The sequence below is a fragment of the Gamsiella multidivaricata genome (assembly GCF_025024155.1).
Source record: "Gamsiella multidivaricata strain RSA 2152 chromosome Unknown BC939scaffold_3, whole genome shotgun sequence".
Lineage (NCBI taxonomy): Eukaryota > Fungi > Mortierellomycota > Mortierellomycetes > Mortierellales > Mortierellaceae > Gamsiella > Gamsiella multidivaricata.
This window is the reverse complement of record NW_026251711.1, coordinates 687,164-703,182: the sequence shown is the minus strand read 5'-3', so window position 1 is coordinate 703,182 and position 16,019 is coordinate 687,164. Positions and strand designations below refer to the sequence as shown.

Below are 16,019 nucleotides of genomic sequence, written 5' to 3'. Positions count from 1 at the left end.
AACCATGACCAAGGTCCTCCACCAACACACTCCCGCCAGCAACGGTAGCAACACCAGCAACACCAGCAACCAGACCTCAGCTGAGACACAGACGCATTTCGGCTTCCAGAACGTCCCTGAGAACATGAAAGAAGCCCTTGGTACGGACAGCGACTTGCACTTGTATCCCTCACTTCCAGACCAGAGCCTTAGATAACCAGACTAACAGAAACGCGCGGGGACATTGATCACCTCAATAGTCAGACAAGTGTTTGCTAACGTCGCTTCAAAGTACGATATCATGAACGACGCCATGAGCGGTGGTGTCCATCGTCTCTGGAAAGACCATTTCATGCGCACACTGGCCCCCACCCCTGGAACCAAATTACTGGATGTCGCTGGAGGCACCGGTAAGGACGTCATATACCACTTTGCTGTTTATCAACATATCGATCCAAATTGCGTACTTTTCTCTCTGCATGATTCTAAACCCGGATTTTTATCTGTTTGCTCATATGATACAGGCGATATCGCTATGCGCTTCCTGGACTACTGCAAGGAAACCCACGGCGACAACACTGCTCAGGTCACCGTCTTTGATATCAACCCCAACATGCTGGAAGTCGGCAAGGAGCGCTTCGCAAAGACACCTTATCATAACAGTACGTTCTGAACAGTATAATCGTTGGAAACGACCCCCCTACCGGGATTAACTTCAACTAAGCGAAAAAAAAAAAAAAAAAAAAAAAAAAAAACCTGAACCTTTTCTATCGCCCTATGATCTCTGCGTAGCCTCACAAGTGTCGTTTATGGAGGGTAATGCAGAGAACTTGGAGCACATCCCAGACAACTCTATGGACGCCTACACGATCGCCTTCGGGATCCGTAATGTCACACACATCGATCGTGCTCTCAAGGAGGCCTACAGAGTCCTCAAGCCCGGTGGACGCTTCATGTGCCTCGAATTCAGCAAAGTCGAGAACCCTGTGATTTCCAAGTAAATGTCCTCTTCGTTTTATTCCTAAGAGGGAAGGAGGGAAGTGCTTTCTATCAATACTCACCAGTACTGACTGCGTATCTTGTGTACAATAGGGTCTACGATGTGTTCTCTTTCGATGTGATCCCTACCATTGGCCAGATCGTTGCCAATGACAGGGATTCGTATCAGTACCTGGTCGAGTCCATCCGCAAGTTCCCCCCACAGAAGGAGTTTGCAAAGATGGTCAAGGATGCTGGATTCACCGTCATGGGTCAGGGATATGAGGACTTGACCTTTGGTGTCGCTGCGATCCATTCTGGGTTCAAGTTGTAGACGAAGACACATGATGCATATAGTTCCCGGTGGACGGGAGAGAAAAGTCCATACTCATCATTGAACAAGGCACTTTTTTTATACCATTTGTACATGTTTATTCATTCTGTAATCTGTATGGACTCTAACAGCTGCGTTGCTCGATCCTAGTTGTAAGTCATGTACTTGGGCGTACTGCTGAACTTTGCGTACGACTTGATGACCTTGTTCACGGCCTCCAAGAAATCTTTCTCTGTCGCAACCTTTCTCCTTGCACGAATTGCAAACATGCCCGCCTCTGTGCACACAGATCTCAATTCGGCTCCTGTGCTGTTGGGACACAATCTCGCAATCAGCTCATAACGGATATCACGCTCCACGCTCATCGATCGGGCATGGATCTTAAGAATATGTGCACGTCCTTCCAAATCTGGCAATGAAAACTCGACTTTGCGATCCAGACGTCCAGGACGCAGCAGGGCAGGGTCCAGTGTATCTGGTCGGTTGGTCGCCATCAGAACCTTGATGTTTCCTCTCGAATCGAATCCATCCAGCTGGTTGATCAGCTCCAACATGGTACGCTGGACCTCATTGTCACCACCTGCACCATCATCGAAACGCGCTCCTCCAATCGCATCGACCTCATCGAAAAAGATGATGCAAGCCTTCTTGGTCTTGGCCATCTCAAACAATTCACGGACCATACGTGCACCCTCTCCGATGTATCTATAGAACAAAAAAAGATTGGAATGTTAGACCAACCGCATCCCATGATATTTGAGTTCCATTTAAATAGTAATGCGCTGCTTACTTTTGGACCAACTCGGATCCAATAACACGAATAAATGTAGCATCCGTGCGATTCGCAGCGGCACGGGCACAAAGCGTCTTTCCTGTTCCAGGTGGTCCGTAGAGCAAGACTCCCTTTGGTGGATCGATTCCCAAATTGACGAACCGCTCCGGCTGCAGCAAGGGCAATTCGACGACCTCCCGCAACTTCTCAATCTGCTCTTTGCATCCTCCGACGTCGCTGTATGTGACATCGGGCTTCTCCTCGACCTGCATCATGGTCACAGATGCGTCAATCTTGGGTGGCAATGGGATCTGAATGTGGTATTTTGTGCGATCGACACTATCGCGGCGAAGAACCATCAAGCGACAAGCGGTTAGAGAGACAAACATACTACATCAGCATCCTGGTTTGGGCAATGGTATGTTGCCAATCATTACAAGTCCTGAATAGGCTCTCCTTACCCAACGCGAATGCCCTCGTCAATATCCGTCGGCGATACCTTCTCTCCCAGGCCGACAACAAACTTGGCAATCTGCTTCACGTTGATGATATATTTCGCCTGCTCATCCCCTGTTGCCTGAATGATCTTGGTGCATCGCGCGACCTATTTGTCATAAACCCGAAGATCCCTGAAATTTGTCAGTTTTTCTTTTCTTTTTTTTTTCTTTTTTCGTCTGCCAGACACGAAGAGTGTTCCCCCGCTTCTAAAAAAGAACGTCAATCGTATCACTTGCCTGAAGTGGCTGTTCCTCGCCCATGCGCTGCTTGTCCGCGGGTATATCCCACAAGCTAGGCGGTGCCAATCCTGTGTCCGATTCCTTGACACCAATCTTTTCGTTCACACGCTTCTGTGCATCCTTGATATCGTTCTCCAGTTTCTTCAAGTCCTTCGCATACGGTCCTTGGCCCTATACTCAAGAAAAGATAAAAAAGATATCCGAGTAAAGTTTTAGTGAAACTATTCAGATTAGGTATATCATCCTGGCTAGATCGGCTCCATCACCCTTACATAGGTCTTGAGCAGGGCAATATCACCCTCATCCAGGGCCACGATATTCTCCATTTCCTTGTCATCGGCAGGCTTGTCATCTGTTTTTTTTTTTTTATGGATACAACGATAGAACTGTCAGTGAAAGTGTCGTTATTACGGGACAACTGTCAGCGCGTGTGGTTTCGCGTCTCCAACGCCGAACCATTCGTGGGTGTGGGGGGAGGCCGTTTTAAACATACACTTCTCCCAGTTCTCCTTTATTGGTGCCATGGTGCCGTAGTTTAAGTATGCCGGGTTAGCGGATGTATGTGTTGTGGGTGGTTTGTGTGAATGGAATGGTCGAAGTGCGAATGTAGGGAGTGCGGTGGAGGACAGGGCAAAGCTGCCCTTTGAGAGAGCGACGCGCAAGGCTCAAACAGTCCTTGTATACGTCATCTGGAGGCGTAACCCTCCTTAATTGAGCATCTTGTAATTGAATATCATTCTTTATTGGATGTGCGGGTCAATGTTTGCGCGTTTGAATAGCAAGCGCGCAACGACATATATTGATCAATAATGCTGGAGTCCAAGGCCGTCAATTGGAGAGGTGTAGTCATTCGGTATTGCGTTCTTTTTTTCTTTTTCTTTTTTTTCTTTATCGTCAAGAACGAACGTGTATATCAGATTGACCTCTTCGGAGCAAAATTACCAAAGACTCAACGGTTCAAACGCCTTTTTTTCTTTTTTTCTTTTTTTTTTTTCGGTCATTGGTATCAATACAAATGTGATGGTAAGAGGAGGATCAGACGAGTGTGTATGGTTCTTTGGTATTTTTTAATAGCGATAATAATACAATGCTGATCGGGTTTGAGCTGCTAGACTCTATAGATTACTTGGTATGGGGGATATATGTACAACCTTTTGCTAGGTAAAAAAAAAAAGTGTTGTGTTGGTTTGTTGGTTATCGATTTTTTAAGCAGACGCCCCTGACTGGATAGCGCCACGCTGCTCAATCTCCTCCAAGGACATGCCCTTGGTCTCGGGGATGAGGAAGGTACACAGGAAACCGAGAGCCATGATAGCGGCAAAGATACCAAGCAACTCGGGCAAGAAAGCATGCTCGCCGGGCGCGCCACCGATCTCTGCAAGCTTGTTGAACAGGAAAGTGGCCAAGATGGCACCGAGCTTGCCGGAGGCGGCAGAGATACCGTGGGCGGTGGCGCGAACACGGGTGGGGAAAACCTCACCGGGGACGACAAAGGTGGTGGTGTTGGGTCCAAAGTTGAAGAAGAACTGGGCCAAGGTGAAGACGGCAACGAAGAGAGGGACAATAGACTTGAGCTGGTGGAAGGCGGTGGACAAGATGATGAAGAGGATGGTCAACATGCCGAAACCCATGAACTGGATGCGCTTGCGACCCATCTTCTCGATCAGGAAGACAGTGAACCAGTAGCCGGGGACGAAACCGAGGAGGGAGACGGTCAAATTGCCGAGGGTGGTTCTCCAAAGGTTATCAAAGACAGTGCCATCACCGACGAAGCCCATGGCATTGAGGACATAGGACTGGTTGAGCGAGATACCGTAGAAGGCAATGTCGAGCAAGAACCAGGTGGTCGAGGTACCGATCAAGATCTTAAGGTTCTCCCAGCGAGAAAAGTACTCAATGAAGGCGCGGTTGTGGTTACGGTTGGCCTTGGCCTCGGCGACGGCGCTCTGCTGAGCAAGGACCTCATCGGCAGAGGCGGCAGTCTCAACGTTGTTGGAAGTGGCGTGGGCGACAGCCTGGTTGGCCTTCTCGACATCGTTCTCGACATCCATGGCATAACGGGGGGACTCGGGCATGGTCAGACGGAGGTAGATGGTAGAGACGGCTGGGATGCATCCGACACCAACGCAAATACGCCAGACAATATCGAGGTTATCGACGTCGTTGATGATGGCAGTCTTGAAGCAGGCGAGGACGATGAGGGTGACGACGGAAGCCATCATGTTACCGATACCCTGCATGGAGAAGATGATCGACATGAGCTGACCGCGACGACCGGCAGAGGCCCACTCCGAGGTGACAGTGGCAGACATGGGGTAATCACCACCGATACCGATTCCGAGAATGAAGCGCCAGAAAGTGAGGTACGAGATGACATCGGCACCCTTGGCGTTGGACCCGACCATGGCACAGCAGAAGGTTCCGAGGATGATGATCATGAGCTCAAGACCGTAGATCTTTTGACGACCGTAGGCGTCACCGAGATAACCAAAGACAAGCTGGCCGACGAGGGTACCGAAGGAGGCCATACCCTTGAGGGCACCCTCGGTGCCGGTGGGGATGTGTCCATTGGATTCCTTGAAGTAGACATAGCCGAGCATGGGGACGATCAGATTGATGATGAAGACATCGTAGGCGTCAGTGAAGAAGCCGGTTCCGGAGGTGATGAGGGTGCGGATGGTGAACCAGTTCCAGGACTGCTGCTCCTCCAGGTTGGCCAGACCAACCTTGGGCTGGACCTGGTCGAGGGAGCCGGTCTCGGGGGAGTCGAGATCGACATTCTTTTCAATGGGGATGGAGGATCCAGACATTGTAGCAAGGGGGAGGGATGGCGAGTGGAGATGAGTGGAGGTATAAGTGCCAAAGAAAGCGAGCGAGGATGGCCTTGCTAGAGGTAGAGCGAGCAAGATGTGAGAGAGAGGAGAAGACTGCTTGAGAGAGTAGTGAGGAGCATGAAGAGAGAGGGGGGGACCACACGGTATTTATACGGCCGGGGACCCTGGGTGGCAGATCGCAAGTTGTCTTTTTCGCTTTTTCGGCCGTCTGTGCCACCCACACGCGACCTAGACTACGCGGGAGGCAAACGATATCTCTTGCGAACTCCACCGCCCGCCAATCAGGGCCGAGGGGCGTGCGACCCCTGCAGCCAATGGACAACCGCACGTGTGGGTGGCTGCAGCCAATGAGCGTCTATACCCAAAGAGCGTGTTGAACGGTTTGGCCACGATCGCCCCCTTCTGCAGCCAAACCTAAAAGCAAATCTCGTTTTCCACTGGATGGTCCAGCCCTTCTCGATGTTCCAAAACATAAAAAAAAACCGATTTGCGGACTCTCATCCAAATATACCAAGATATATCGAACTGGAGCTGCTTTGCTACCGACACGTCCAAGCTTAGGACTCACCCTCCTATTCAGAGAAACCAAACGGACCTAGAAACCCGATCGGGTTCCACTCACCTCCTCCGTTTGGGCAGTCGTTACCGACCACCAGCAATTGTGTCCCTCTTTGAGTGGTCTCGCTTGCTCAATCCAGGCCATCGTGCCCTGCCAGGCTAGCAATCCATGTACAATGTGTTCTTGGTCCACCCACGACTGCTGACATGATACAGCAAGCTGTCATACTGTGTTTGAAAAAGAATAGCTCTCCATCTACACCTGCCACTAGCGGTACACGTATCGAGAAGAGATATCTAGCAACTAACTAACCTACTTCCTAGTCGCCAACATCCATCAGAAATGGATGCGTGGAGCACCTATGCGACCAAATCAGGGCATCCACACGACCTGCACACGAGCCAGCTAGCTCCATCTCTCTCCCACTCCTATTTTGCTCACGAAAAAGGCTGTGATACATGCAAATAAAGGAACGTCATAGACTATACATGAAGAAGAGCATAGATCTCTCTCTCTCTCTCTCTCTTTCTCTCTCTCTGGTGAAAAAGGAAAAGCGCCATTGGACAAATGGCTGCGGTGCTCGTAAATTTTGCTTGGTCAAAAGGGGGGAGGGTTTGCATTGGGCGAACCAGGGAAAATCTTTGATACCTACACGTGCGAGAATGAAACGCCAATGCTTCCCGATCAGAAAATCAATGCAGTCGTGCGCTCCACAAGAATCGATATTTTGGGTGTAAGAGCACCCTGGGAAGATATCCTGACGGAGATTTTTTTTTTTTTGTCTTGCTTTAGAAATCTCCCATCTCTATTGGTCTTTGAAAACGGATTCATTTCCCCCCAAGTGAGCGCTGTGGTTCATCGTAGTGATATGAGCGAGTGGGCTTTTCTTGTCAATTATCGTATCGTCCTTTGTCCAACAAAAAATTCCATAGTTGACAAAAAAGTGCCACTTGCTCACATCACTAGTTCATCGCATCCAGGATCCAACTCCGTACATATTCAACAGCATCATTTTGCGAGTCCAGATCGACATTAAAATGCAAAATATATTATAAGCTGAATAATAGCTTTTTTTTTCTTTTTTTTTTTCTACAGTATTCATTACACGCGTCCTGGGCTACCGTATAGTCCTCGTCTCTAAATTCCAAATTTGACGTTCTGGAGAGCATGCGCCAGGATTGGCAGCAGGTTGTTAAAGAGCGTAGCAGGAACGCTGTTCAACGCATCCTGCAACCACGGCATCGGCTGTCCACTCGACGTCTTCATCGAAAACACAAACTGGAAGTTTTGGCTCGGGTTCAGCAACGCAGCAATGATCGTGAAGAACTGCAAGAAGTTGAACTTGAGCGACGCGTTCAGTGCAATTTGATTATTGCCGCCGTTCTGCTTGCCGTTGTTCAGATGGATTGGTCCGCCCAAGTTCTGGATCTCCAAAACGTTGGTGTTAGGACCCTGCTTGATCATAATGTCAATCGCGCCCACGTCCACCTGCAGGGGTCCCTGGTTCACGAACGACGCTGCAAAGTCCATACCCAGAGGAATTAAGTGCGGCTTGAGCTGACCCAGAGGGACGGTGATCGGTGACCACAAAGTCACCGCCGGCGGCGTAATCGTCAAGCCCTGGAGAGCGGTGAATTCGCCCAAAGTGACGCCACCGAGGGTGACATCTTGGAGGGCGTTCTTCCATTCGAGGGCATTAGGCAGAATACCGTTCATGGCCGTGCCGAATGCAGGCTGGATGACCGTGATGCCTGCGCCAAGGGACCAAGGCGACTGAGTCAAGGACATACCGGTAACTTGGATAGCAATAAAGGCCTTGCTTTGATAGTAACCTGAGAGCGAGATCGGGAAATTCATCTTAAGTGGTATCGACCCCAATGGGATTCCAGGCAGGGCCAAAGTAGCCTGGATACCGCTGGTTGTCAGCACCGTGTTCATGTCATTAATATGTAGTGGGTTGTGGGCATTAATGTAGGCCTGGGCCGCCTGGAAAACCGAGTTCAACTGGATCTCGAGACCAATCTTGGAAGCAATGTCAAATGCCTGGTTGGATGATGCGCCAAACTTGATGCTGTTCGCCACAATTGAGCCAGGGACCGTGCCAACAGTCGTGAACATGAGCTGACTGACAGGGGTCGAGAGACCAGCGATAATGTTGCGGGCTGCGGGCTGGAATGGTAACGCCAAGGTAAGCGAGACCTTTCCATTCTGGAGCTGAAAGTTGTTGATGGTCGGGTAAACAAGACCATTGCCACTGGCCGAGATCTGGAGTCCAACGTAGGGCATCTCGACCGAGATCTTGGACCCAAGACCACCAATCGCAGCACCAACTGCGACCGAGAGATCGTTAGGTCCCGTGGCACTGATGTCGAGCTGGCTGATGCTGAAAGCAGAGGCACCGCCTGGGATCGTAGAGTTACCGCCAGTGATACCGCCAACAATGCCCGTCAGCTGCTGGATGTAAGGAGCAAGAGGGACAGATACCTGGACCTTATCCAGGATGTGGAAGACGTTGCCAGCGTTGCCTCCGAATGCAATATTAGAGACGACGAGATTGGCGTTCTGAGCACCACCGTTGCCCATCACCTGTGCGGCGATGGCTGCAACCTTGGTCTGAATAGCATCACCGCTGGCAAGGTTGACCAGAGAGCGAACGCTCAACGACACTTGATTGTTGCCAGACGAAAGAGTGATTCCAGGGACAGAGATCGTGGCCAGGGGAGTCGTGTCCAAGAATGCGCTAATGCTAACGTACGACAACAACAACTGAGCATCGAACTGGTAACCGAGTAGAGCAATAGCAATATCAGCGCCGATGCTCGGTGGGTTCTTCATATTGATGTCGGCGCTCTGAAGGCTTAGATTGTTCAGGATCGAAGTAGCATTGGTGCCAGGGGTTGCAGGCACAAGAGAGAGGATCTTGGAAATAGGGATCGGGATCTGAACGCCCTGGAGGATTGTGAAGACGCTGCTCTTACTAGGACCGAACGTGATACCCGAGATCACAATGGTACCCTGAGGAGCCCGACCAGCAACAACTTCGTTAACCAGTCCAGCGACAAGAGTCTGCGAGGCGTCTGTCTCCTGCAGGGTGGCATCGATGTGAGTTCCGATAGTAAGATCAGAGCCGCTTGAGCCAAGCTCGAGCTTGGGGATAGCGACATTGACCAGTGGAACATTGTTGATGCCCACATTGAGGCCAAAGTAGCCAACGTTGAGCTTGGCAGGCAGAGTAAGGTTACGAACAGCAATGTTGGCGTCGATGCCGATGACGGGAGCCTGGTTGAGGTTGATGGCCAAACCAGAGAGACCCAGGCCATTCAAGATCGACCCAGCGCCGCCAGCCATACCCGCAATCTGGGTGATGTAAGGCGAGATGTTGACGGGGATGACAACACCCTGCAGGAATGTGAAGTAGTTGGTGGATGAAGCACCAAAGGCCGCGCCAGAAAGTACCAAGTTGGTCTGGGGTAGCGTCTGGTTTCCGAGGATGCCGCCGATTAATCCAGAGATAGCGCTCGACAGCTCTGGGCTGCTCAACAGGGCCAAGTTAATGTGGACCTTCAGCGCCAAATCATTGCCTTGAGGAGCCAGTGTAAACGTGGGGATAGCAACCTGTGCCAAAGGAATGGAATTGATAGCGACATTGGCACCGACATAGTTCAATTTGATCTGAGCAGGCAAGGTGACGTTCTTGACGAGGACTGAGGCATCAATGCCAATAACTTGGGGCGAGTTCAAATCGACAACCAAATCTGAGATGCCAATGCTGCTCAACAACGAAGAGGCACCGGGGACGTTGACCATGCCGAGGGCCTTATTCAAGTAGGCAGTGACATCCAACGGAATCTTGACGCCCTGCAAGAACGTAAAGACGCTGGTAGGCGACCCACCAAAGGCTGCTCCCGAGATTACAAGTGTGGTGCTCGGCAATTGCTGACCAGCCAACACCGCTTGTGCGAGGCCATTGATGGTCTGGGTCAAGCCAGTGCTCTCCTGCATGGCGAGGTTGATATGGAGAGCAATGTCCAGGTTGCCGTTGTTGGGAGTCATGGTGAACTGAGGGATGCCGAGCTGAACCAGAGGCACTTCACCGATGGCAACATTGGCGCTAACGTAGTTCAACTTGATCTGAGCAGGAAGCGTAACGTTCTTGATTGAGACAGAGGTATCGACGCCAATTGTTTGAGGTGTGTTCAGATCAACGACCAGAGCACCAATAGCAACACGGCTTAGGAGCGATCCTTGGCCAGCGAGGAGGGCAGGGATCATGTTGATATAAGGAGCAATATTGATCGGGATGGCGATGCCCTGCAGGATCGTGAAGACGTTGTTGGCCGATCCGCCAAAGACAGCGCCTGAGATAACAATATTGGTGGCAGGGGTCGTTTGATTGTTGAGCACACCAGTGATAAGATTGGAGATAGCGGTCGTCAGCCCGTCACTGGTCAGCAGAGCAACGTCGACGTGGGCAGTGATAGCCAGGGCGCCGTCAGCGGGCTTGAGTGTGAACGAAGGAACCGAGATCTGAGCCAAACCAACAGTGTCAATGGCAACATTCACACCCACGTAATTGAGTTTGATCTCAGCTGGGATAGTGATGTTCTTGAGAGAGATAGCAGCATCGATGCCAATGTTCTGTGGCGAGTTGAGATCCACGACGAGGGAGCCAATGTCGAGACCAGCCAGCAGGTTGCCACTGTTGGACACCGTTCCGTTAACAATACCGCTAATGGCCTGCAAGTAAGGCGCAAGAGCAACATTCACCTTGATCTGCGAGAGAATGTGGAAGAGATGGTTGGCATCCCCTCCAAAGACTGGGTTCGAGATCACCAAAGCCGTAGGCGGAGTGACCTTGCCAGGATACAGGAGCGAGCCGACCAAATTTCCGATTTGAGCACTGAGATCAGGTCCCTGCTGGAGGTTAACCAGGGCCTGGAAGTTGAGCGAAAGAGTGTTGTTCGCAGAGGTCAATGCAAGCGTTGGGATCGTGAGACTGGCCAAAGGTGTGTTATCCAGTCCAAGAGACACACCAACGTAGCTGATCTTGATGTCGGCTGGCAAGGTCAAGTTCTTGATCTGAACGCCTCCCTGGACGTTGATAACAGGAGGAGCGTTGAGATCGAGAGTGAGGCCAGAGATTGCCAGGTTGTTGAGATTCAATCCACCAGCAACTCCGGCAAGAAGCTGGTTCACAAAGACCCTGGCATTTGCGAGCAATGGAGATAATGCCAGAGGATACTGAATCAAAGCAAACGTCTGGATGTTGTCCGCAACAGACGCTCCTACAAGCGGCTTTGAGATCACCAGGTTGTTGACAGGCGAGGTGGTCGTATTGGCCATGAAGTAGTCGACCAAGTTAGCGATGTCGGTCTGGATTTGAGGAGAATCCTGGATAGTAACAGCAGCCTGAATAGCGAGGGTCAGCTTGTTGTTGGCGGTGGTGATGGAGATGGAGGGGACATCGACATGGGCCAAGGCGTGGGTATCGAGCGCAAGATCGATTCCAAAGTAACCAATGTTGACCGCGGCACTCAAGGAAACATTGCTCACAGAGACAGAGGTGCCCAGCTGGATGACAGGCGCCGTAGTGAGATCTGCGTTGATGGCCCCGATTTGGAGACCGCTGAGAACGTTGTTGGTCAACTGCGTGATGTTGACCCCCAGCTGTCCAATCAAAAGATCAGCATTAGCCTTGCTCAGGATGTCCTTCGACGGAACCGCGATGTTGACTTGAGACAGTAGGTCAAAGTAGTCACTCGGTGAGGAACCGATGCGCAGGTTATGCACCGTCAATGCCTCAGGCGTGTTTCCAAGTTGGCCACCGAGAAGCTCTCCAAGGAGAGTCGCGACCTTAGTCTGAGCATTCACGGCGTTGTTAAAGTTCAGGTCGATTTGGGCCTGGAGAGCGTTGGCGCCAGAAAGGAGCGCGAGATTGTCAACTCCGATGTTGAGGATGTCAATATTGTCAAGGCCACCGCTGATGCCGATGTATGGAACTGAGAGAGAGATGGGGATAGGATTTGAGAACATCGCCTTGGCACCAACACGGAGACCAGCGTTGGGAATTGTGGCGAGTGAAATATTGGACACGGACAATCCGAGTTGAGCAAGGGTGCTGTTAAGGAAGTTAGAAGGGAGCGAAGGAGGAGCTATTGGGATCGCAGGAAAGGAAGAAAGGATTATCAATTATCAATACGCGTTTGTGGACCAAAGCAGATCAGTGCGTAGAAAAAGAGAAAAGAGAAAAGAACTTACTGACTCCGCTAACCAGTCCACCTAAGGGCAACGAAACAGAAACGCCTGAAAGCGCGTTGATCAGGTCCGTTGAGCTTTGACCGATCACAATACCCGAGATGCCAATATTGCTGTTAACGGGACTCTTGGCGATGATGGCGTTCACTAAATTGGCGACATTGGTGCTGATGGCTGGGCCAGTGCCGACAGAGATGGCGATGCCGGCATCCATCTGCACCGTTCCACCGCCATAGTTAAGTCCAGTGTTCATGGAAACACCTGCCAATTGGGCCCCATCTAACGAGAGCTGCACGCCAAAGTAGCCAATGTTTGCCACGACGGGAATGCCGAGAAACATGTCAAGGGTGACCCCCGCAGTAACCATATTGCTAGGGAGGACGCTGATGCTGGCCTGACGAATGGTCAACGCGGCAAGAGTTCCAACCTTGACCTCCACCGTATTCGACGCGATCGTCACGTTGGTTTGAGCAATGATGGACTGGATCAAATTTCCAGTTTCAATATGGCCAGTTATAACGGATGAGATGGGTACCGCAACGTTCACATTGTTCAGCGTGTTGATGGCGTCCGCAGGCGACACTCCGATAGCAAGGTTAGACACGCCGGCCGTGATGTCGAGCGATGAACCGGTTGTCAGTCCGCTGACCAACTTGGCGACAATAGCTGGAATCTGAGGGCTGGGCTCCTTGAAGACGATCCCGACGCCGACAGACACAGAGATTTGACCTTGACCGGTGCCGACCAGGTTCGCGAGGAACAGTTGACCAAGCAGGTTGTTGTCCAAGTTGATGTCAAGTGCGAAGTAAGGAATATTCAAATCCAACAGGAAGGGGAACGGGAGCTGAATCTTTGGATCGATCAACAATGTATGTCCTGGGGCGGTTGAGATGGCCAGGCTCTGGATATAACTCAACAACGATGCGCCCGTTCCGCCCAACTTGCTGATATCGATGGGGAGGTAAGGCTTGATGTAACTCAGCACCAATTCCTGAATAGCGACGGTGCTGACGCCATTCAGAGGCAAATCAACGTTGACACCGCTGAACAGCGTGTTCAACATTTGGCCGGTAGCGGAGACATCTCCAGGAGTACCAAAGGAGAGGTTGCCAATGTTGACGACCTGGTTCAACTGGCCTAAACCCAATAAAAATAAAAAAGTTAGTACGCGTTCAAGCGTCAGTGAGTGCGCACGGACTTGAACTACGCGTCGTGCTATCAAGATTACCTGCAAGGAAGTCGTTCACGAAAGCGCCGAGTTGAGCAGAGGCGAGAGGGTCATTGTTGAATTTGAGGTCAACGAGCGTATCGGCTGTCATATTGCCAGGTGCCAGGTGAATGGCCTCGATTCCAACAGTGACCACACGTGTGCCATTAAGACCGATGTCGATTGAAATATAGGGAATGTCAACAGCAATGTTCAATGGGTTGTTCCAAGAGAATCCCACACCGGCTGTCAGCTGAGCACCAGAAACGGCTTTGACGACAATCTTTTGCAATACTGGCCAGGCAAAAGTCACATTAGGGTTGATGATGTCGTTGAACCCCACAACAGGTGGGGTCGCGGTATCGGCGGTAACATTGGTGGGCTGGATAGGACCATTTGGCTTGAGCTGCGTAGGAACGGTAATAGGGGCAACACCAAGGTCGATACCAGACAATTTGACACCAGAGATAACGAGCTTTGGGGGCTCACCACTGGGAGTGGTTCCACCGACAAGCGATGTGACAAGGTTGTTGAGCGAAGCCTGGACCGCAGGGTTTGTAGAACCATCAGCGATATCAACCGTGGCTGTCACGTTGATGGGGCCAGTTCCTGCTGGGAGAGTCAAATCGCTGGTGGTGATATTGGCCAAGCTGTTGCCATCTAGCGATACGGTTAACCCAACTTGGCCCAGTGGGAGTGCAACTGGACCAAAGGGGTTCTTCAGGCTTGCGCCGGCATGGACGATGAATCGAGTAGGAGAATTGACCTCGACGCCGATGTTGGTGATGTTGGCCGTACCGGGGACAAGGTATTGGTCCATTAGGCTAGGGGGTTTGGGCACCATGGAAGACAAACCGCCCAGGATAATGGAACCTGGGGTGTCATGGGTGTCTCCAAGGGTCACGGTGGCATTAGCGGAGGGCATAAACGTGGATCCGATTACGGCCAGTCCGGCAACTCCTATCATAGCCAATAGGGACCTCATCTTGGGGCCTCTACTGGGAGAGGAGGTTGTCATGAGAAGCTTGCGTTGAGGAAGAAGGGTATGGGCACCTCGAACTGGGATGGCGATCCTACACACCCCCCAAAAAAAAAAAAAAAAAAAAAAAAAACCGTTCACTCGCATTAGCACATGGAGCCTGAACGCTGCTTTCATATCTTAAGGTTGGCGCTGCATTGGTGAATATCAAAACCCATAGCATGTGGGATATGTGGAGAAAAGGGTAGTCGGAGTGCGCGGAGCTAATTGGCTCTTGAAGAAGTGGCGATCGTTTATGGGAGAACTTTGGTCATTGAGAGATGCACGATATCAAGAGGTTGTGATGGATATTGATATCGCATGTTGCGCAGAAACTGAATAATGGGGGCTAGTGCGGTGTGCATTGTAGTGTACAGAAGTGAGGACAGGGGCTATTGCGATGCAATCGCACAGCACTGGAGTCCTCGTGATGCGAATTCACTGGCGTTGCTACTGATCATTATCTGTGATTATATGCATGGGTCGTTGAAGAGTGGGTGAGTGTGCCGCTGAGGATCTACTTGCCTGTAAGCGTTAGCCAGGTCAAGGAGAAAGAGGATGGTTCCCTGTTGAAGGAGTGTGGGGTCTATCGGAAGGAAATGGCGATGAGGGAGGGGGAGGGCGAGGAGGAGGAGACGGCGGGGAGGGCCACGCAGAGAAGGACGACAAGGAGAGGACGAGGACAGGAAAAGGGCAGAGAGAAAGAAGAAGTCCTCAGGAACAACAACGAGCTCCTTGGAATAACACTCACCGCTGCTGAGTAGACTGTTCGTGCGTGTATGGCTCCTGCCCATCCGCCACCTTAATAATACATGCTTTATGCACTGTGTTGCTTACTTAGTCGTGATGCGGAGACAAGGCACAACAACACTCACGCCCTCGCTGATTATGGTTTGTCCAATGAGACCTGCACAGTCTCGGGTGGAGTAAGCACAAGGAACAAAGAACGAGATGAGAGCCAGCGTGGAGGATAAAATATGCGTTTGGCGCTCACTCCACTGCCTGCTGCCATAAGGTTTGTCACTTGAGAGCACTGTATTTATCACTTTACTGAGAAAACTAGCAAATCGAGGGAGCCGCCCCACCCTCACCATTCCTGTCCACCGTCGGGTGCATGCACCGAATACAGAGCAGCATAATGTTTTATTGTAGACTGTGTGCATGTGCAACGGCAAATATGTATGTCAGCTGTCAGAGGCGGACACAAAACGATGGGGACAAGGACAAACAAAGGGGTACCAGGATCAGCCCACCTGCGATGGAGGAAAGCGGTACTAGCTTGACGCGGTTCCCGTCCGGGCGGGCTTGCAGGTTCTAACGGGACATGTAAACATACGTCTCGAGAG

The 16,019-nt window shown here is 51.1% G+C and overlaps 5 protein-coding genes across 5 annotated transcripts; 2 read left to right on the top strand and 3 right to left on the bottom strand.

Annotated features, from left to right (window-relative positions):
* Positions 1 to 4: 4 nt before the first annotated feature.
* Positions 5 to 1,291, top strand: BC939DRAFT_391509 (UbiE/COQ5 methyltransferase; the record flags this gene model as incomplete). The annotated part of the gene is made up of 5 exons (XM_051551963.1): positions 5 to 140; positions 240 to 389; positions 504 to 641; positions 772 to 976; positions 1,072 to 1,291. 5 exons carry the CDS (start codon positions 5 to 7, stop codon positions 1,289 to 1,291), a joined length of 849 nt encoding a protein of 282 aa, XP_051417287.1.
* Positions 1,065 to 3,230, bottom strand: BC939DRAFT_150440 (26S protease regulatory subunit 7). The gene is made up of 5 exons (XM_051550217.1): positions 3,073 to 3,230; positions 2,798 to 2,971; positions 2,525 to 2,667; positions 2,082 to 2,402; positions 1,065 to 1,996 (listed from the first exon to the last, which is right to left on the bottom strand). Exons 1-5 carry the CDS (start codon positions 3,124 to 3,126, stop codon positions 1,438 to 1,440), a joined length of 1,251 nt encoding a protein of 416 aa, XP_051417286.1. The 5' UTR covers positions 3,127 to 3,230; the 3' UTR covers positions 1,065 to 1,437.
* A 308-nt stretch (positions 3,231 to 3,538) lies between these two features.
* BC939DRAFT_150413 (uncharacterized protein) lies at positions 3,539 to 3,977 on the top strand. Its single transcript, XM_051550216.1, has one exon. It carries the CDS (start codon positions 3,610 to 3,612, stop codon positions 3,892 to 3,894), a length of 285 nt encoding a protein of 94 aa, XP_051417285.1. The 5' UTR covers positions 3,539 to 3,609; the 3' UTR covers positions 3,895 to 3,977.
* BC939DRAFT_436631 (major facilitator superfamily domain-containing protein) lies at positions 3,736 to 5,840 on the bottom strand. Its single transcript, XM_051553603.1, has one exon. It carries the CDS (start codon positions 5,608 to 5,610, stop codon positions 4,006 to 4,008), a length of 1,605 nt encoding a protein of 534 aa, XP_051417284.1. The 5' UTR covers positions 5,611 to 5,840; the 3' UTR covers positions 3,736 to 4,005.
* A 1,490-nt stretch (positions 5,841 to 7,330) lies between these two features.
* BC939DRAFT_498765 (uncharacterized protein) lies at positions 7,331 to 14,673 on the bottom strand (the record flags this gene model as incomplete). Its single annotated transcript, XM_051559858.1, has 3 exons — positions 7,331 to 12,345; positions 12,452 to 13,585; positions 13,677 to 14,673. 3 exons carry the CDS (start codon positions 14,671 to 14,673, stop codon positions 7,331 to 7,333), a joined length of 7,146 nt encoding a protein of 2,381 aa, XP_051417283.1.
* Between the last annotated feature and the right edge of the window lie 1,346 nt (positions 14,674 to 16,019).

Excerpts from the sequence above, each read along its gene's own strand:
- BC939DRAFT_150440 (XM_051550217.1), bottom strand. The coding sequence starts at position 3,126 with ATGGAGAATATCGTGGCCCTGGATGAGGGTGATATTGCCCTGCTCAAG. Across the intron at positions 2,403-2,524 it reads GACGAGGGCATTCGCGTTGG|TGTCGATCGCACAAAATACC; the intron begins GTAAGGAGAGCC and ends TCGCCGCGATAG. Across the intron at positions 1,997-2,081 it reads GGATCCGAGTTGGTCCAAAA|ATACATCGGAGAGGGTGCAC; the intron begins GTAAGCAGCGCA and ends TTTGTTCTATAG.
- BC939DRAFT_150413 (XM_051550216.1), top strand. The coding sequence starts at position 3,610 with ATGCTGGAGTCCAAGGCCGTCAATTGGAGAGGTGTAGTCATTCGGTAT.
- BC939DRAFT_436631 (XM_051553603.1), bottom strand. The coding sequence starts at position 5,610 with ATGTCTGGATCCTCCATCCCCATTGAAAAGAATGTCGATCTCGACTCC.